General features: G+C 37.5%; 1 protein-coding gene across 2 annotated transcripts in view; it reads right to left on the bottom strand.

Annotated features, from left to right (window-relative positions):
• The window catches only part of UBAC2 (UBA domain containing 2), a 190,279-nt gene that overhangs the window by 43,563 nt on the left and 124,620 nt on the right, over positions 1-22,096 (bottom strand). For both annotated transcript variants that reach the window (XM_036249573.1, XM_036249572.1), the window contains one exon: positions 1,824-2,069. In XM_036249573.1, the coding sequence (XP_036105466.1) occupies positions 1,824-2,069 (246 nt within the window). The remainder of the gene's footprint in view (positions 1-1,823; positions 2,070-22,096) is intronic.

Below are 22,096 nucleotides of genomic sequence, written 5' to 3'. Positions count from 1 at the left end.
GCCTTTTTTGTAACTGTTGTTCAAAGTTCATCTCTGTCCTTCACCTCCACTCCCCCAAAGATGCTGATCCTGACAGTGTTCTTGATAAACTTTGTATGTAAAAAATCTGCCTGGGGCCCTGGCCAGTTTGGTTCAGTGGTTAGAGCGTTGGCCTGTGGACTAGAGAGTCCTGGGTTTGGTTCCCACTAAGGGCACGTACCTCGGATGCAGTTCGTCCCCGGCCCCAGTTGGTGTCGTGTGTTTGGCAACCAGTTGATGTGTCTCAAATCGATGTTTCTCTCTTTCTTCCTTACTCCCTCCCTCCCGCTCTATCTAAAGATAAATGCAAAAATGTCCTCGGGTGAGGATAAAAAAAAAATCTGCCTGGGGACTCCAATCCGAGAAAACTCATGAGCACAAGAGCCACAGCTACCTAATGGGGAAGCTCCTCCCAGGTATCCCAAAGGCAGCTTAGTCATATGGTTCCTCCAAATTTGCTCTTCTTATGTTGGTGAAATGGTACTGTCACCCATCCATCCCGTCATCTAAGCAAGAAACCTCAGAATCATATACTACTTCTATCTTTCCTTCAGAGCTCTAGGTTCATTCTGACTGGAAAATATTTCTGTTCGCCATTACTCAGTTTTCCAGACACTGATCATTCCAAGTTCTCATACTTTTCATTCTTCCCTCTGTTTCCTTGAAGAATCTACCTCTCCTCCTGCTAAATATAAGACTTAGTCTATTGCCTATGTACATCTTGGATGTTAATTCTCTTACAGAACTCATCTAGCACCTTGCTTTCATCTCTTAACCCCACAAAGCCAACTCCATGATCTGCACCTCCAGCTCTGCCCTAAGAGAGCTGGCTGTCCTCCATGTTTATCTACATCATGGCTATCTTCACTGTATGTTCCACATGCACCTCGATTCAAAAACACCTGTAGGGAATAACCTTCACTTCTCCCTTTCACCTGTAGACTCAGCTCATGGATAAGGAGCCCTTCTTCCCACCCCAGATATGAAGTCTGAGACCCACATCTCCAATGGGACACCAGGAATGTCACAACTGATTTTACTTCTTCAGACTACTGTGCGGTCTGAGGACCTGTCTCACACTCAGTGAAGGCAGGAGACAGGGAGATGGTAAGTGAGAAGAGTATCCCCTCTCATACCCCAGAGGTGGAGACAAGGACTAAAGAGCCCAGTATACTAAACCACAGAAGTGTCCAAGAAAGATCAGGTATGATCTTACTGACATATGTATAGTAATCCTTGAAAGAGAAGTGTGGTATCAGCAGTTTGGACACAGCTATTTATTGTAGACAAATGCTCAATATGTCCTGATTATTGATGACAAAGCTGAGAAAACGCAGCATTTATTTCACTTACTCATGGGTTGTTACCTTGAAAAATTTCTTTCCTTCATAGTCTCTTCATTTCAACCAAAGAAAATCAAGAAGTTTTACATTTGTTCTTCACTCCAGAGCACATGATAATAAGCATTTTAACAGGAAGACACTGTGGCTTTTACAAGATTATAAAAACAGATAAATATCACATCTTGTTAACTAGGTTGGTGTTTCTCTAAGAAATAATGCTTATCTAATAGAAGTGGAACAAGAATGTCCAGTTTGACCAGTCTCGGCTGCAATTAATTTTTCTACCTTGAAGAAAAATAAAAGCCTAAGAATAGGCACTAACAGAGACCTACATTCTATTGGGAAACTTGTCAAATATCCACACTGCAATGCACAGGAATAAAATGTAGTCTACCACACATACAGTCACATACTTAGGGCACTGAGTATTTTTGAATTTCTAATGATTACTATTATGTTTACCTGCTGCTGTCTTTGCCGCCTCACTTGTGCGAACTGCGAGAGCATCAGCTGCCGATCAAGCAGCTCCATTCTTTGTTGCCTCTGGATGTCTACTGTGGCCCCCATACCGACTCTGGCTTCGGTGGTGGGTTCTGAAGATGAGAAGATGGGTTCAAGTGTCCGAGAAAAGAATTCTGCCATCCAGCTAGGGATGTACAGCACCTGATGAACTTGTAGTATTTTGCTGTTGTAACAGATACCGGAAATCTAAAAGAAAAAAGTCCAACTGGATTGTTTAAATGTAATAAAAATTTAAAGAACACATTTAACATAGCAATCAATAACCACAGAGTATTTCAGATGATATTTTTCTTCATTTTAGCAATGGTAGGTGATAACCAAAACTCCTACCAAGTTGTAGAATACTAAGCTGTACAAATCAACAAAAAACTTAATTTACTCAGTAAACAAGTTTGCTTTTAATAAGTTAGGAGAGATAGCAAAATCCTAACCATTTAACACTCAAAGTACTAGTAAAATGTTTTTAAAACAATGTTTTCATTTTTTAAAAAGCCACAAAAGATCTGATTATCAAAATACTTTCACACTAACTCTGTGGTTATTCTCATTGGCATATGGCCATCAGAGAGAGAGATTGGTAGAAAACAACTATGATGTTCAATGATGTGACCCAGCCATATAATACATTTATCAGAAAATAAAGGCAATGTAAAATTTACATAACGTTTTAGTAAATTTTTCTATTTATTTTCCTAGATTTTTAAAACCCCTGCCAATAGTTAGCAGTGAACAATTCTGTTTAAAAATAAGCCTATGTTTCATGTTTAAGGTAATTTATGTGGCAAGAGAAGTATAAAGATGGTCTATGGTTACTAGGTAAAAATGAGTATGGCTAGTCCTTTATAAAAAAATCTTTAATTTTGTGAATTTCATCCTTCAATAAGAAGTTATACATACCAATTAGAACATATTTAACAACTTTCTAACAGGAACAAAGTACACTTTAATGTTTTATTAATAAAATTATTTAACTAGGCAAGAATTTATTGAGCATTTGCAATATACCTGCCACTGTTCTAGATACTTAGAATACAGTAAAAGGTAAGATTAACAAGGGCTAACTCTTATAGAGGTAATAGTGGTCAATATGGAGAACAGATAGTAAACAAGCAAGCACGCAAAATAACTCCAGACAAGCCCTACGAATGAAATAAAGTGCCTTGGAGCAGGGACTTTCTTTAGGTAGGGTATTCAGGGAAGCTTCAGAGGAAGTGATGCTTGAGTGAAGATCTTAAGGATAATGAGGTACCAGTGATTTGAAGGACTGGAAGACCATTTCAGACAGAGAAAACAGTAAATGCAATGCAGGAATAAATTTTGAGGTACCTATTAGAAATCTTAGTGGAGATATTAAGTGAGTAGTTGAATATACAAATCTTCAAAAGTTAGCAGAGATAAAGATTTGGGAGTCACTGGTACTAGATGGCATTAAAAACAATGGGACTGGATAATATGAGGGTGGGGAGAAGAGGCTCTGGTGGGGTGGCTCAGTTGGTTGGAGTGTCGTCCGTACACCGAAAGGCTGCAGGTTTGATTTCTGGTCAGGGTACATACGTAGGTTGTGGGTTTGATACCTGGTCAGGGTGTGTATGGGAGGCAACCGATGCATGTTTCTCTCTCTTCCTTTCCCTCTCTCTAAAATCAATAAAAACATCCCCAGGTGAGGATTTAAAAAAAGTAGAGAGAAGAGGACTTTGCACTGAACCCAGGGTATACTAATATTTTGGGAATGGACAGAGTAGGAGAAGCCAGTAAAAAACAATGAGAGGGTCTGTCAGTGAACAGAAGGAAAACTAGAACAGTTTGGTATCGGTGAAGCTAAGAGAACAGTGTTTTAAGATGGGAATAATAGTCATCTATGTCCAATGCAACGCAGAGTCCCAGTGAGACAGAGGAACATGGCCATTGCATTTGGAAAAAAGGAATCTTTGATGACCTTGTAAGAACAGTTTCGGTGCAGTGGTGGGTGTAAAAAACAGGCTAAAAAGTGAATGGTAGAGGATTTTGGTTTCAAATCATTCCCATGTTACTAAAAATGATACAAAACAACAAATCGAAAACAGAAACAAACTCCACCTCTGATGAAACTAAAAAGCATCTGTAATCCTGAACCACACCAACAAAATAGAAACCACTTAGCACATGGAAAGAAGGATAAATCCAAATGCCAGCAAATGGGCCCCCTGGAGCTGTGACAGACTCAGGGATTAGAGGCACCAGGTACTGTGGAAGGCAGGAGTGAAGTGGAGGATTCTTAACTCTGTAAGAAGCAACCTCAATTCCTCTCCACACTCAGCATAGCCCATATCTACCCATTGTTTCCCCTACAGCAAGAAGATGAAACCTCTGAAGGGCATGGATCAAGGAGGGTAAAGCAGGCCCAGAGGGGAGGTCCAGGGCTCTGTGCAGGTGGATTCTGTGCAGAGAGGCCCTTGGTGTATGTCTCAGAACTTTCAGAAGACAACAGGAAATACAGAGAGAGAGTGAATATATTTCAAGGGATAATAGATGAGAGTTTTCAAGAATTAATGCAGAATATAAATCCTCAGATTGAAAATGCAAGTGTCCAAAGAAGGATAATAAAATAAAATTTATATCTAGATCCAGTGTAGTGAAACAAAGAGAGAAATCCTTAAGTTACCAAAGATAAAATTTAGACCATCTAAAAAGGTATAACAATTAGCTATCAGTAGATAACAGCAACAACTATAAAATACTTAGGAATAAATTTAATAAAAAATATGTAAGGCCTTCATAAAGAAAATTAAAAACTGTATGAGAAATAAAAAAACACACCCAATCCTAGTAATAAATATATGTATCACATCCATGAATGGGAAGGTGCAAAACTGTTAAGATACCAATTTTCACCAAATAAATATGTAAATTTAATATAATTAAAAATAAAATATTAATAGGGTTTATTGTTATTGGAACTTAAATGCCAACCCTAAAATTCACCTGGAATATTTAAGGTTTAAATTTTAAAAATAGAATGCTGGGAGAAAGAAGACACACATAAAGATCACATTATGATTTCACTTTTGTAAATGGCTCAATCTGAACTATATATCAAATGGGGAAACAATGAAGCAAAGTATGAAGCAAAGCGTATGTTCCAGGAGAGCAGTCTTGGGAGGGGCTTTTGGAGTTGCAATGCTGTGACCTGTGAGGGGTTATACGGTGTGTTCACTTTATAGTGATTTGTTTGGCTTCATTACATTTGCAGTTTATGCACATTTTGGTATGTCTTACATACTACAATAAAAAGATTTAAAAATAAAGAATAAAGGAGCCAGAATAGCCAAGGAAATTTTAGTCAACTGTTTTTAATGCTCACCTGAGGACATTTTTGCATTTATCTTCATATAGAGTGGGAGGGTGAGAGGGAGGAAGAAAAAGAGAGAAACGTCAATGTGAGAGAGACACATTGAGTGGTCGCTATCCACACGACCCCAACCAGGGCTGGGGACAAAGTGCAACCGAGGTACGTGCCCTTAGCAGGAAATCAAACCCAGGACTCCCTTATCTGCAGACTGATGCTCTACCTGCTGAGCCAAACTGGCCAGGGCTAGCCAAGGTAATTTTAAAGACGCATAATAAGGCCTATCAGATTTCAAGACATGCCACAAAGCTTGAGTACTTAAAATAGTGTGGGCTTTGTGTAGAGCTACTCAAACAGAGCTAAAGAGCAGGAACCCAGAAGCAGACTCTTGAGTACAAGGGCATTTGGTATACAACAGAAATGGGTAAATTAGAGGGAAAAGGATACATGAGCTATAAATAAGAATAAAGACAAAACAAGGACCCCCTTCCTGACACCATACATATAAACTCCCAATGAATCAGGGACACAAATACAATTTACAAAACTGTAAATGTTTCTGCACTAAATACAGAAACCTTTGTTTTGGCAATGGAATGAAGGAAGATTTTTAAATAAAACACATAGGACACAAACTATAAAAGAAAATATACATTTATTTACTTTATAATTTAAAAGCTACGGTATGCCAAAAATTACCACGAATGAAGTGAAAAGACAAGTTAGAGGCTGGGAGAAGGTACTTAGAATTCCTGTAGTCAACAAAGGTAGTGTTCAGAACATATAAAGAAACTCTATTATAAGAAAAAGACAATCAGCCAAATTTAAAAAGCAGATGAAATGACAATTCCAATAGAGGAAACTCAAATGGCCAACGAATACATGAAAAGATGTTTATCCTCACCTGTTTTTTAGGGAAATGCAATATAAAATGAAGAATGTTAAATATAACAACAGGCAAAAGTGGAAAAATCTGGTACCAAGTTTTGGTGAGGATGAGGAGAACCAAGAACTAACACAGTCCTGAGAGAGGTGGAGTGGTACCACCACTCTGGAGAGCAGTCTGACAACACAGTTGTCCCTTTGTACCTGAAGGGGGATTGGGTCCAGGACCCCTGCGGATACCCAGATCTGAGAATGCTCAAGTCCCTCATAAAAGATGGTGTACGATTTGCACATAACCTATATTTGCATACAGGCCATAGAGGGGTATGCCTACACGTCATTTCATTCTTTTGGATTCAGTGTAGTGCTCGACGTGGCAAATTCAAGTTTTCATTTTCAGAACATTCTAGGATTTCTAAAAAAAATATTTTTGGCTCTGGCCAGTTTGGCTTAGCAGTTAGAGTGCCAGCCCGAGGACCAAAGACTTACGGGTTCGATTCTGGTCAAGGGCACATACTTCGGTTGCAGTTTGGTGCCCGGCCCTGGTCGGGGTTGTGTGGAAGGCAGCTAATTGATGTGTGTCTCTCATGTCGATGTTTATCTCTCCCTTCCTCTCTCCCTCCTTCCCTCCCACTCTATTTAAAGATAAATGGAGAAATATCCTTGGTGAGGATTAAAAAAAAAATACACACACACATATATATATAATCTGTGACTGGTTGAATCTGCGATGTGAAACCCATGGATACAGAGGGCCAAGGGCCGAATGCACCTAGCAGAGCTGAAAGTATGCTTTAGGGAATACTCAACTGCAATGCTATATGTAACAGCTAAGAAACGGAAATGTGTCCCCAGTAAAGAAATGGCTAAAGAGTGGTTTATTCATTTACTGGAAGACTAAACAGCCATTAAAATAAACTCAGTGTACATGTTAATAAGTTTCTTAGAAAGGTATTATATATTATATTCATCTTTCTGCAAAATTTCAAAACACAAAATCTAGTATTTACTGTTTACAGATACATACTTTAGTAGTTAGTACAGAACCATGGAGAGCAGTTTCTTCTACAGCAGGATGATGGGGGAGGGGTAGAGGAGGTGTGTGGGCAGTAGGACTATCTGAAACAAATAGACTTTTTTTTTTTTTTAAAGAGAGGAAGTAAATATGGCAAAAGGTGCAAAATAAATTGGAGGTGAGGAAGTAGAAATTCCTTTTCTGAAGATCTGAGTAGGAAGGAAAACAGAAAATGGGCTGTAAAATAGTAAAGTTACACGGTTTAGCTCTAGGTAGCAAAATGTTGTTATAAACATAACAAAATATGAAAAAAAGTTGATCAAAACAAACTGTGAGATATGAATTAAGTAAAAAATTAAACATTTTCATTTTAGTCTCAAGATATGTATCTAACCATGATTGTGAATTTGTCAATTTGTCCCTTTAGTTTTGTTAAACTTCATGTATTTAGAAGCTATTAGCACACATACATTTATAAATGACCCTTTTATCATAACAAAATCTCTTTTTAGTAATACTCATATAGAAATCTATTCTGTCTGATATAATATGGCCATTTAAGCTGTTTCTATAACTTATCTTTCTTTCTTCATCCTTTTACTTTCAGCCATTTTCCTGTGTTTAAAGTGTGTCTTACAGATAGCATATAACAGTTTCATGTTTTTAAATCCAGTCTGACAATCTCTGCCTTTTGATTGAAGTGATTAGCTATTGACACTTACAGTACTTATCTTGATATAGTTGGTTTTGCTATCTGGTTTCTACTTGCCTTACCTGTTTTTTTGTTCTTTGTTCCTCCTCTTCTACTTTAAAGTCTTTTGTGTTAAATATTTTAAATTTGTTTTTTAATAATATCTCATGGCATTTTCCCCTTGTGTTTGCTCTTGGAATTACAAAAATGTATCTTTAAGTGATCACAATGTGCCTAGAGTTGACACTGAATTACTTCAAGTAAAATATGTTGTAAGAATATAATTCCATTTAACTGATGTGCTTTTTTTGTCTTATATATTATACTATATACCTAATAAGTCTATCAACACAGTATTAGTTTTGCTTTATACAATTATATCTTTTTAAAAAATTAACCTGGCCGGTGTGGCTCAGTTGTTGAGTGTCAACCCATGCACCAAGAAGTTGCTGGTTGGATTCCCAGTCAGGGCACATGCCCAGGTTGTGGGCCTGATTCCCAGTGGGGGGCATGCAGGAGGTAGCCAATCAGTGTTCTCTCTCATTGATATTTCTCTCTCTCTCTCTCCCCCTCTCCCTTCCTCTCTCTTGAACATCAATAAAAGAAAAAATATTTTTTAAAATTTAGGAAAAAACTAATGAAAAGTCATACTTGTTGCTTGTATTTAAAAAGTTCACAATTTAGCCCTAGCCAGTGTACACTAAAAGGTGGTGGGTTTGATTCCTAGACAGGGCAAATAGCCAGGCCGCAGGTTCGATCCCTGGTTGGGGTGTAAGTAGGAGACAACCAATTGCTGTTTATCGCATCAATGTTTCTTTCTCCTCTATCGTTCACAGTTTAGTAGGGGTACTTTGGGGTGTGGGGAGGAGGTTAGGTTATAGATTTCCTCAAGAATCTGATGAAAGTTAAAGATTGTTATTCTCCTGCCCATGTCTACCCCTGCCCCCACCATCATCTATATACTTACAAAATGTGCATTCAATTTTAGTCAAGCTATATCCTATGAAGAATTGTCCCTGTCCAGTAATAAACAAATACACTACTGCAAATTCTGGCAGGAATAACATAGGGCTTTTGTGCTCATCTGCTTAAATTTCAACTCTAAATGCTGCTTCCTATTTGCATGTATACTCCGGAAAGGAAGGCATGTTGATTGGTTTTGATCACTGTTTGGCCTCTGCGCCTAGAATAGCACCTGGCACATATTAACTACCCTCTAAGTACTTGCTGGGAGAATGGCGAATGAATAAATGCTCCACAGAGAAATATGTTACCTTAGATATTTTTAAAAGGAAATTGGAAAGTTGCCAGTAGACACACTTTTTATTTTTAAACCTCACCCGAGGACATTTTTGCATTTTATCTTCAGATAGAGTGGGAGGGAGAGAGAGGGAAAGAGAGAGGGGGAAAGATCCATGTGAGAGAGACACATTGATTGGTTGCCACCCATCTGACCCCAACTGGGGCAGGGACAAACTGCAACTGAGGTACGTCCCCTTAGCGGGAACCGAACCCGGGACTCTCTGGTCCATGGGCCAATGCTCTAACCGCTGAGCCAAACCTGCCAGAGCTAGACATACTTTTCTGATCCTAAGTTTATATTTTCCCATATGACAAAAAGGTAGCATCCACCTGTCCATGCCTCTGGTACCCCAGCAGGACCTCAAGTTGTCAAATAAATAAAGTGCTATTATAAAATGTTTTAGGTATTCACAAAGGATTAAGATTAAAGTATAAAGAATGTAAAGAATTTAGCTTTCTATAATTATAATACTCACACCACCCTATTCTATGAGAAGATGGGATAAGAATAAATGTATTAAATTTTACCTATTATACCTCATTACTACCAAAAGCTTCAAGAGAGCATCACTTACTATTATACTACCTTACAATTTACATGTTACTTTTAACTTTCATTTCCAATAACTCATAAACCCTTCTCATAGTGGGAGTTCTGAATGAGAGTTTTCTTGAAACCCAAAGAGTTTGTGAAAAAGGAGGTTTTAAATATAGGCCATCTGCTCAGATTTGCATGTCATGCTAGAGGAAACTCTACCGAAGGGGGTCTGGAAGGACTTCAGTGCCGGGAAGCCCAAGATCAAGCGGAAATGACCAATGACAAGGGAAGAAGCAGTGGCAGTGCTCTAGGATAGGCCAGGAGTCAGCTTTAGGACGATGGGACACAGTGAAAAGGAATAAGTGCCATGTGTCTGGGAAGGCTAGCTATCCCTGGAATCAAACATCTAGCAGCAGGGATCAGGAATCCCCTCTTGGAAAATGGACTCAGAGGTCAGGCGACTAGAACCAGAAAGTGTTCTGGGCCACGTGCAGTTAAAAGCCTAGACCAAAGCTCTGCGTTAGAGCCAGGAGCTCCCCATACACCAACTGTACAAGCCCTTACCTCACAAATCTCACTGAGAATGTACAACAACAGGACATTGTTTTCTTTTAGGCCATTAATAAACATGGACATCAATTACACACTTAGTTCAATTTTTCAGATTACTAGTCATTTTAGAGAGAAATCATGATATAATGCTCATCAGGTAAATAAAGAATTTAACTTGCTGGGTAGAAAACATGCAAAACACTCTTGATTATAGACAGTAAATCTCACTGTCCTCTCGTCTTGTTTAGTATTAGCTTGAAACCACAGCAAGCAAAGATGAGAAACCATGACCTGGCAATGACACCAGGTGCTTGTTGATCTCTTTCTCCAGCCAAGTGTGGCTGAACAAAAGCCCACAGAGCAAACTGCAGTGCCATGGTCCTTGTGAACCACAGCTCCGACATTTGAGAAATCTATCATCTAATGGCATATTAGGACAAATGCAAGGGGCTACTTTTCCGAGGGGCAAAGTATTACCTTGGCAAGTATTGCCCTCAACCTGGACCCTTTCACACAGATTGTATTTGCACTCAAGTCCTGAGGAACCCAGACCCACTGAGGCCTCATTTATTTCTCAAACACATACTTACTGAACATCTATCATGTGTTAGGTTGGGTTCTAAACACAGGGATGCAACAGGAGCAAAACAAAATAATCCCTGCACTTATGGACCTTAACATTTTCCTATTCACTCTTCACTGGAAATCTTAAAGAAAGAAGGAAAGAATTATGGAAATTACTTATTTTATTACCCAAAGAATATGTAGGCAAATTAGGGATGCCTGAAGTTATGTCTGCCATTTGAGACTAATTACAAAAGGATTCCTTTCATGGCAGATAGAATTATATGACTTTAGCACTATTGACAGAGTATCACTCACTACCTTGTTCTTTGTCAAGTTCAAAGTGACTCAGATGAATTCCCTATAGCTCTCTTATCTCTTTTAATATCATTTTGAAGTATCCAATTAAAATACTGGATATCCTACTGATTCTTGGGAAGCTGTATTGGAATGGGGACAGAATTAATTAGGCTAATCACAGACTATATGCTCCTAACAAATTGTCTTAGCTGCTCTAAGCTTTTCTTTTCAGAAGATTATGCATCAGGAGGATTTGCTTAACTGCATAAAGTAGAAAACTGCAAATAACTGTGGCTTAAGCCCTGGCCCATCATTTTTGTTGTTGTTGTTTTGTCTTTTTAATCTTCACCCGAGGACATTTTGCATTTATCTTCAGATAGAGTGGGAAGGGGGGGGGGGGAGAGAGAGAGAAACATCAATGTCAGAGAGACACATCGACTAGTTGCCACCCACACAACCCCAACCGGGGCTGGGGACATACTGCAACCATGCCCTTAGCAGGAACCGAACCTGGGACTTTATGGTCTGTGGGCCAACGCTCTAACCACTGAGAAAACTGGCCAGGGCAGCCCTGGCTCATCTTGCTCAGTGGTTAGCACATCGGCCCATGGACTGAAGGGTCGCAGGTTTGATACCCAGTCAAGAGCACATGCCTGGGTTGCAGGTTTGATCCCTGGCCTGTTAGGGTCATGCGGGAGGCAACCAATCTATGTCTCTCTCTCTCTCCCCCCATTCCTCTCTCCCTATCTAAAAATGGAAAAATATCCTAGGGTGAGGATTAACAACAACAAACAGACAAACAAAAACAAAAAAAACAACAACAGTGGTTTAAATTCAACAGAAGTTTATTTCTCCCTCATGTTATAAATGCTCCAACCATCTTAATTGCATTCCAGGTAGTAGGGAGAGGAAAATAAAGAAGGAAAAAATAATAAATAAAAGGCTACTTTAAGAAGCCTTTCCAGCCCTGGCTGGCATGGCTCAGTGGTTGTAGGTTCAATTCCCAGTCAAGGGCATGTACCTGAGTTGCAGGTTCAATCATTGGCCCCTGTCAGGGCATATTCCGGAGTGTCTGCCGAATGTGCCCTGATGTGTCTCTCTTACATCGATGTTTCTCTCTCTATTTCCCCCCTTCCCTCCTTCCCTTCTACTCTCTCTAAAAATCAATGAAAAATATATACTTGGATGAGAATAAAGAATAACAAAAAAGAAGCCTTTCCAAAAGTCCCACCATTATGTAAGTTTATAGCTTACTGGCCAAGATACCAGGATTTAGTGTGTTGGCTATACCTAGATGCAAAGAAAACTGGGACATAAGATGAAGGTTCTGTTTCTAAGAAAAAAATACAGGGAAACAACCAGAATCTCTAGCACATTGATAAGCCTTAATTAGGTGCTTAAATGTAAATACTTTTTAATATACCTTTTAACAAGGACACTATCCCCCTTTAAAATTATATCTTTTTTCATACGCTGATTCAACAAACTAAAAATTAAGGGGAGAATAGACTTATGTTGAAACTTATTTCTTACATTAGACTAAAAATAATAACCTAATAATAAATGTGAAGATCTAAAATGACTAACATGTTTATAGATATAAATTCAGTAGTGAAAAACTCAATGCTTTCTGAGACAAGGAACAAGACAATGCTGTCCATTCACCATTTTCATTTAACACTGTAATAGAGGTCTTACCTAGTACAGTAAGGCAAGAAAAATAAAAGGCACAGATTAGAAAGAAAGGAGTAAACATATGACCAAAACATTTCCCAATGGCATGATCACATATATAGAAAACCCTAAGGAATTCATAGAAAAGCTACCAGAAATAATAATATATAGCAAATTGTGGGATATAACAGTAATACACAGATCAACAACACTGCTATATGCTAGCAACAAGCAATTGGGAAAAAATTATAAAAACAACTCCACTTAAAATAGCATCAACAAACCCATGAACACTTTGGAATTCATTTAATGAAAGTGTGCAAAAGGGAATTAAGCTCCATCTCTTTAGTTTAAAATAATGTGTGGCGTATTTTAAAATAATTACAACGGCAATCTTTCCCAATTGATCTATAGTTTTAATGCAATCACAAATGAAATCTTAACTGTTTTTTTCTTTTATGAAGAAATTATAAGCTGATTTTAAAATGCACATGGAAAGTCAATGTTCCTAAAATGGCTAAAAGAGTTTTGAAAAAGAGGGACAGAATTGGAAGACTTATATACCTGATTTCAACACTTACCAGAAGTACTCAAGACAGCATGATATTGCTGTAAGGGTAGACATATAAATCACTGGGATATAAAAGAAAGTCAAAAAATAGAGCCACAGTGGTCAACTGATTTTCAACAAAGGAGAAAAGGATCTTTTCAACAAATGGTGATAAAACAATGGGCTATTGGTATGGAAAAAAATAAATCTTACCTAACAAGAAGTATACACAAATGGATCTTAGACCTAAATGTAATAGTAAAAACTATTATAAATTTAGAAGAAAATAGAAGATAAAAATCTATGTGATATTGGATTAGTAAAGATTTCTTAAATAAGACATCACAAGCACAATTTTTTTTTTTCATTTTAAACAAGAGGTTTATTTAAACAAGATGCTTGACTTGAAGAGAAAACTATCTAGGATTCATTTCCTTCAGAGTAATTTAACCCTACTTAAAGACAGGTTGCCCTACATGTAACAGCTATGTACAAAAAATTTATAAAATTGTCCTTGGTTTTACAATGATAAATGAAAAACATAAAATTCTCCGATCAAACAAGGTATGCAAGAATTTTATGTTGCTCTTTGTTTGTTAAACAGTGCGAGCAAAAATAACTTACTGGAATATAAAGATAAGAGCTGAATGAGCATGCCACTAATGGAGAAAGGGGGTATTTTCACAGAACCAGTATTTTTCCACATTCCATCTCCATTTATGTCGATCAAAACATACCATTGGCTATTTAGCTAAAAAAAAACAAACAGCCCTGGCCGGTTTGGCTCAGTGGTTAGAGCGTCGGCCTGCGGTCCGAAGAGACCCGGGTTCGGTTCCCGCTGGGGGCACGTACTTCGGTTGCAGTGTGTCCCGGCCCTGGTTGGTCGTGCGGGTGGCAGCCACTCGATGTGTCCCTTTCACGTCGATGTTTCTCTCTCTCTCTCTCCCTCTCACTCTAGCTGTACAAAAATTGGAAGAATGTCCTCGGGTGAGGATAAAAAACAAAAAACAAAACAAAAAAAAAACAAACAAAAAATAAAAATAAAAATAAAAATGCAAATGCTTGTAAAGCACAAACTATTTAAAAACTGAAAACCTGAATTAATCACAATGAAAAACTTTGCTCATTGACTTAGTTAAAGAAACAAACAGGCAAACTGCATGCTGGGATAAAATTTTTACAAAATGTATCCAACAAAGGGCTTATATCCAGAATATAAAGAGTTCTTTTAACTCAAGTAGAAGACAAATGAAACCCAATGAAAAAGTGGGTAGAAGATTTGAACAGGCATCTCATAAAAGAGATATACAAATGATCAGAAGGCTCATGAAAACATGCCCAATATCACTAGTCACTAGAGAAATGCGAATTAGAATCACAAGGTATCATTACACTTCAACTAAAGTTAAAGCACTTGATAATGCCAAGTGTTGGCAAGGATATGGAGCAACTGAAACACTCATGCATGATGGTGGAAATGCAAAATGGTATAACCACTTTGTAAAATTATATGGTAGTACCTTATAATGCTAAACATGCATTTATCATATGACCCAGCAATTTTACTCCTAGGTATTGACCCAAGAGATGTTAAAGCATATGTCCACATGTTTACACAGATGTCATAGCAGCTTTAGTCATAACTCAAACCTGGAAGTAACCCAAATGTTCATCAACTGGTGAATGAGTAAACAAACTGTGGTGCAACCAGACCATAAATTAATACTTACAATGATAAGGAATGAAGTATTAATAAAGAATAGATTGATCTCAAAAACATCATGCTAAGTGAAAGAAGTAAAACACAAAAAGACTTCATACTATACAATTCCAATTATATGAAATTCTAGAAAAAGCAAAATTATAATGACATAAGATCAGGGGTTATGTGGGAATGGCAGTTGGGGGAGAGGACAGAGAGTAAAAGGAATGGAAAAACGTTCAGGGTGAGGGGACAGTTTTCTATCCTGAGGTGGTGGTAGTTATACAATTGTATACAACTACCAAAATTCATCCAATTGTAGCCTTAAAATTGGTGAATTTTATTGTATATAAATAATATTTTCATAAACAGAAAAAGAATTTTCTTCCATGAAAAAGTGAATGTGAAGATCTAGAAAGATCTGGACATTTTTAGATACATAAATCTTTTAGATTTTATAAAAGAGGTAAGATTTTAGCACTAAAAATAACCTTTAGCAACCAAAAAATTCTTGTATCTTGAAAATATTCCTACCTAACATAAACTAACATGAGAAGACTTTGATAAACTATGCTATTGTTTATAAATAATGAATATATATAAAATAACATGCAGGCCTGGCCAGTTTGACTCAGCTGTTAGAGCGTTGGCCCGCCTGTGGACCAATGAGTCTTGGGTTCGATTCTGGTCAAGGGCACATACCTCGGTTGCAATTTGTGCTTGGTCCTTATTGGGGTCTTGTGGGAGGCAACCACTCAATGTGTCCCTCTCATGTCAATGTTTCCTCTCTCTCTCTCTCTCTCTCTCTCTCTCTCTCTCTCTGTTCCTCCCACTCTATCTGAACAAAAAAAGGGAAAAATATGCTCAGGTGAGGATAAAAAAACAAAAACAAAATAACATGCATTTATTTTACCACAGTCCTTTCCTGGAAGTTATTATCAAGATAGAAGAGAAATATCAACACATCAGCCCCAAAGAGGAAAAAACATTGGACACTTCCATTTCTTAAAAAATCAGTTTAAAGAGATAATCAAAATTGATTCAAGGCTTTCTATTTCTTGATAGGAAAACACTGTGAAGACCCTGTGGGAAAATGCTCTGTGTTGCAACTGACATGATAATCTGCCAGTAATCCTCTAAAATTTAGAAGTATGGCTGTGTTCTTGACAACCACTTCCTTATCTTCATTTCTTTTTCCTTTGACCAGCAGCACTACTGAACCAGCAAAACATATTTTAAATTATCCTTTAAACTTGCTCAAAGCCATTCTTTATTTCATTGTCTTATGCAAGACAATGCCAGAAACAGAGACAAGAAGTTTGTTGAAGGTGAGGTTTGAGCTGCATCTTGAATCTAGCAGATGGAGAACCAGTTAAATGTCTTGATGTTCTTAGAAGAGAAAGCTATAGCTAAGGGCTGGATTTTTCATATCAGGAAGAAAGTAAAGGCTTCCAATGGGACAGAGTTTTCTTGGATATTAGTTGGCCCACAAAATTTATAGTGAAGGCTGCAGAAAACTGTCCTTGATATGTGTCTTTCAATACCTCTGGTCTGCTTTTAAAATTTCTTCATATCCAGGATCTCTTTCCAGAATCCTATCTCCACTGATTATTAATAGGGCCTCATCTTACTGGTATAGTCAAGGGAAGATCTAAGAATAGCTTTGTACATAAATGTCTTGTGGTTGAAACAGACATGAATGAGAACCTTGGAAAGTGCAGTGGAAAGCCCTGGACCAGGACAAGAATACCTGGCCTTTGGTCCTTATTCTATCACCCATCAGTTGTGCAACTTGAACCCCAGCCTCCTCATCTTTAAAATGGTGAGTCTAGGTTCTCCACCACTGTATAGATGGTGTCAAGAACCTAGTAAGGCAGCACATGTTGAAAGCATCCTGATAATAACAAAGTATTACAGTGTTTAACAGCATAGAAATTATTTTGATAATACTGAATTTTGAAACTCAACAATTATTTATAGAATGTAGATAAAATGCCAGACACTGTGGTAGGCACTAGAGATTATAAAGAATATAACTGGAAGATAAGGCTGACTCATAAAAAATCTTGAGTCAGAACTTAAATGAATATAATTTTTCTAGGAAAAGAAGGGATCTCATGGTGAAAGAAGGAATACAGTTGAAAGAAACTGCACATGCTTATGCAAAACTACCTCTTAAAAGCATAGACAATAAAGCTAGAAAATCTGCATTTCAATCCTATTTCTGCTACTTATCAGCTTATATTCTTGGCAAATCACTTAAGTTCTCTGTGCCTCCGTTTCCTCATCTATAAAATGGGGATAATAGCCCTTACATCATCAGGCTTTTATGAGAACTAATTAAGATAATATTTATAAAGTGCTTAGAAAAGAGCTAGAATAATCTGCTTTCTCTAGTTTATACTGTGCTAACAAATTATCCCAAATTTCAGTAGCTTATAACAAAAATTTATTTCTTGCTCATCTTACACATTGACCACAGTCTTCTGGATTACTCTGGGATCTAGGCTTCTATCTGGCACATGCTTTCCTCATGGTAAAAGAAACAGAATAATGGTGGAACCGTGCAATGGCTCTTTTTTTTTTTTTTTTTTTTAATCCTCACCCGAGGACACTTTTCCATTTTTTTGTACAGATAGAGTGGGAGGGAGAGAGAGGAAGGGAGAGAGAGAGAGAAACATCGACGTGAAGGGACACATCGAGTGGCTGCCACCCGCACGACCAACCAGGGCCGGGGACAAACTGCAACCGAAGTACGTGCCCTTAGCGGGAATCGAACCCGGGTCTCTCCGGACCGCAGGCCGACGCTCTAACCGCTGAGCCAAACTGGCCAGGGCGGTGCAATGGCTCTTAAAACTTCTGCTTGTAAAGCATTAATTTCTGCTCTTATTTTAGTGGCTAATTTAAGTCACAGAGTAAAGCTTGATGTTAATGGGGCATGTAGAAGACATGTAGAGATGGACCCTGTAGAGAGGGGCATCAAATATATTGAACAAAAATATTTGAACAAATAATATAACCTACCACAAATGCCTGGTACATTGTAAGTGCCGTGTATTTGTTAAAGAAAATGACTGCACATTGGCACAGAACCCCAGTATAGGACAAGCTATTTGGGAACAGTAAAACTTTCAGTGTCACTAAATTATATGGTACACAGCAGTGAGAAAGGTACATGAGGAGGCGAAATTTTAAAACATTTTGAAAGGAGGCTAGGTTTTTGCCTACAGGTAAAAGATAAATTACAGTAATAAAAGTGTTTATTGCTATATTTTATAAGGCACTTCTGTGTCAGTTTTATCAAGATAGTGGCATAACCTCATTTATTTTATACTGAACATTTAAAAATCAAAGTCTACTAGTCACTCCCTTCCTGTATACTCCCTGTCTAATAAAACATTCCTTCTCAGCCCTGGACTGAGTTGTAATTGCTCTGACAAAGCAGAGGACAATTTCTCTTAGTAGTTCCAGGCCACCTGAGATCAGGACAGGAGAAGGGGGCACAGAGAAGAAGAGAAGGAAAAGGGGGGTAGACAGAAGATATGAATGAATGCACATGAGGGAGGGGTACAATGGACTGATAAGTACTCCATTCAGTGTTGGAATTATAAATACTATTTTAGTTATAAAAAGGTAAAAGTGACCTCTAAACATGAATGTCTTCTAACGTCATCTTCAGCTTTCTTTACCCTTTATCCTTTCATAAGCCCAACCAAACTCACAACTCTAAACAGCCTTGACTTTCTTCTGCAGTGTCTGTCCTCATTTTCAATGTACTGCTAATCTCAGTCCTTAAAATTCAACTAAAAACCATGGGCATCAGATGTGTTATCTGACCTGCTACACTGTACTCTTCTTTGGTCATTCCGGAGAAGAAATGTAAGGGAAGAAGGAGTGAATAGAAGAAAAGGAAGCATGAAGAGAAGAGAAAGACATGAAAAGCAGGGGAAGGCACAGAGGACCTAACAGCCCATCCTCATTCAACCAGGGGGCAGGTCAGAGCTCCAAAACGTACTCCAAAGCAGGTCAGATTTCCACAGATCATGCTGGCCCATAAACTTTTCCCTTAGTATTATACCATGACTTGGAAAGCCAATCAATATTAGGTTCTGTTCAGATGCTTTTTCTTTTACAGATACAATGTTTTATTTTTTTGTCTGTAAAACTACTGTGGAGGGAAGAAAGGCAAATCACAGCCCACAAATGAGCTATCCTGACTCTAAGATTGCTCATTCTTCCCTTCCCCTTTTCTATCACTTACAAAACCTAATAAGATGTCTATAATCTTGCACATCATGAAGTTTTTTGCTTGTAAAGCGCTAAAGATCCCCCCACTGCCTACAGAAAAAAATACTAACTTAGACCACATTTAAAGTCCTAATAATCTGGTGTCAATCTATGTTTCTAATTTTATTTGGTAGGACAGATTTTTTTCTATACTAAGGATGCTTCATCATAAGAAAATAAGTCTGAAATACTATACGAAACAAGTACAAACACAGAAAATGGGCAGAATGTAAAAGGTATATATTGAAGGAGAGAAGCCTGGAGTCTGAGAAATATAGGCCTGTCTGTTAATATGCTCCCAAACAGCTTAAAAGAGAACCAAATAATGACAAATATGTGAATTGTAAAAAAAAAAAAAAAAAAAAAAAATTTGACAAAAGCAGGCTCTTTCTGTTTTAATCATGCCAGAATTAGCTCAGGCTTCAGCTTTTGAGAATTAGGGTGCATTCCAGTGGTAATGACTCACTACTATGATTCATAAAACAGTAGAAAATGAAGAAGTACAGAGATATGGATGGCCCAAAGTCTCACTGCAGAACCACAAACAGAACTTACTTTACAAAGTTCAAGAAGAAATATTTTCTCAAAGGAAAAAAAGTATTAATGTGTAACAAGGTTAGTGACACTGAAATACAAAAAAAGAGTATCTCAATTTTTGAAGGTCTCACCAAAGACATTAAGAGAACAAGTTAAACCTCATGGTGAGAATATGATGGCAGTAGGTGTATACTAACATATTTTAATTTCTTGCTTAAACTGAAATACAAGCTTCCCAATGACAATTTGGCAACCTTTCATGAAAACAGTGGTATTTTAAATATTAAATGTTGGTATTAAAAACTAGAATTGCCAAGGGAGGAATGCAACATAAAAATATGTTATCAATGATGCATATGCATAATCTCAAAGTGATCTGTAAGCAACACTGAATGCCCCTTACCCTTTCCTAGAGGAAAGGCAACAGCTGGAATCTCTAATGAATCACAAAACAAAACTGGAATGACAGCTGTCCTAGGCAAACTAATTTATTATTGCTCCTGGTAAAGCTAAACACTATTTTCCCCTCTCAACCCAGGAAAAAAAATTTAGTCCTTATTCCTTTTTGTGATACTACTAAAGATAGAGTGTGGGATCCCACCTAATAAAATACTATGTATACTGATATATCAACCTCCTCTTTTAATCAGTGGAGTATTTTAAAGTTAAATATTCAGAAACATTTATAATCATGTAAGAATGAGTGATACAAGGAGAGAGAAAAACTTGCCTAATCCAAATAATACACCAATAACTAAATGAAAGATGCTAAATTAAAAGTTGGTGGCTTTCCAGAAAACATAAGTAAAGTTTTTGGTTTCTATGACAGCAAATAACATATGACTTATGCTTTACACAAATGTTCTTTTTTTTATCCTCACCCGAGGACATTTTTCCATTTTTTGTTCAGAGAGAGTGGGAAGGGAGAGAGAGAAACATCGACGTGAAAGGGACACATCAAGTCGTTGCCATCTGCACGACTCAACCAGGGCCGGGGACAAACTGCAACCAAGGTACATGCCCTTAGTGGGAACCGAACCCAGGTCTCTCTGGACCGCAGGCTGATGCTCTACCACTGAGGCAAACCGGCCAGGGCACAAATGTTCTTTTGTTAAAAAGCTTTTTCTCTTAAAAAACTCATAACTGACATATTGAAATAAAATTACTTCCTTAACACATACAGTATGTTAGGAGAATTATTGATTTTAATGGCAAAAGGTAAAATTTCATCAACAGGTTTTCTAACATTCCTCCAAAATGCTGAATACCATCTGTGCATTTCTTTTTGATAGTAAGAATTTTATTTTCTTGTTATTATTTTATTTAGCATTAAAAAACAAAACCAAAAAAGGGAAGTCACTTGATATGTATGGGAAGAGGAGAAATCACATTGAGCAAGAGATATCTGGGACAAGCTGTGGCTTTGTAAATTTTAGACTTGGATGTTATAATCAGTGGTATGTAAAGCAAATATTCACAAATGATTTTAACATCCTTCATAATTATCCTTAGATAAAGTACAGCATACTCAAATACTTCAGAAAAAAAAGTGAGAAATAAAATATTCATTAAGTTCAAAATAAGCACCAATATTTATGGTATATCATTAAGGAAAATTGGGTATAGTTTTGCACTGATATTAATCATTTGAAGTAAACACAGTATCACCTAATTATGGTGGAGTAATAAACAAGGCTGATATGAAGATTTATCAGATTTGTGTTCATGGTGGGAGGTCAATAACACTAGCTTTAATTACTGTAAAAAGTGAAAATTCATTTGGCTCAGAAGTGTTTATTAATAGTGGGATTATTTATCCAATCGATGTTCTCTCTCATCAATGTTTCTCTCTCTCTCTCCCTCTCTAAAATCAATAAAGAAAAAAAAAAAGGCCCAGCTGGTGTGGCTCAGTGGTTGAGCGTAAACCCATGCACCAAGAGGTCACTGGTTGGATTCCCAGTTAAGGACACATGCCCAGGTTGTGGGCCGGATCCCCAGTGGGGGGCATGCAGGAGACGGCCAACAGATGTTCTCGCTCATCGATGTTTCTCTCTCTCTCCCTTCTTCTCTCTCTAAAATCAATAAAGAAAAAAAAAGTGGAATTATTTAAATGCTAAATTTATTTGGGAATTATATTCCAAATATGTGTAATTCACTCTTCTGAAACAAGGGAATTTTATGTTGAAAATTTGTTAACTTCTGATTCTTCAAAAAAGAATTAAAACAAGCACCTTATTACCTTTTAAGCATGTATACTGAAAAAGACTGTGACCACATGCATATTTTAGATT

Source organism: Molossus molossus, unplaced genomic scaffold, assembly GCF_014108415.1.
Source record: "Molossus molossus isolate mMolMol1 unplaced genomic scaffold, mMolMol1.p scaffold_m16_p_9, whole genome shotgun sequence".
NCBI lineage: Eukaryota > Metazoa > Chordata > Mammalia > Chiroptera > Molossidae > Molossus > Molossus molossus.
Note: the sequence above shows the minus strand (reverse complement) of the source record. Positions and strands in the feature narration are given on the sequence as shown.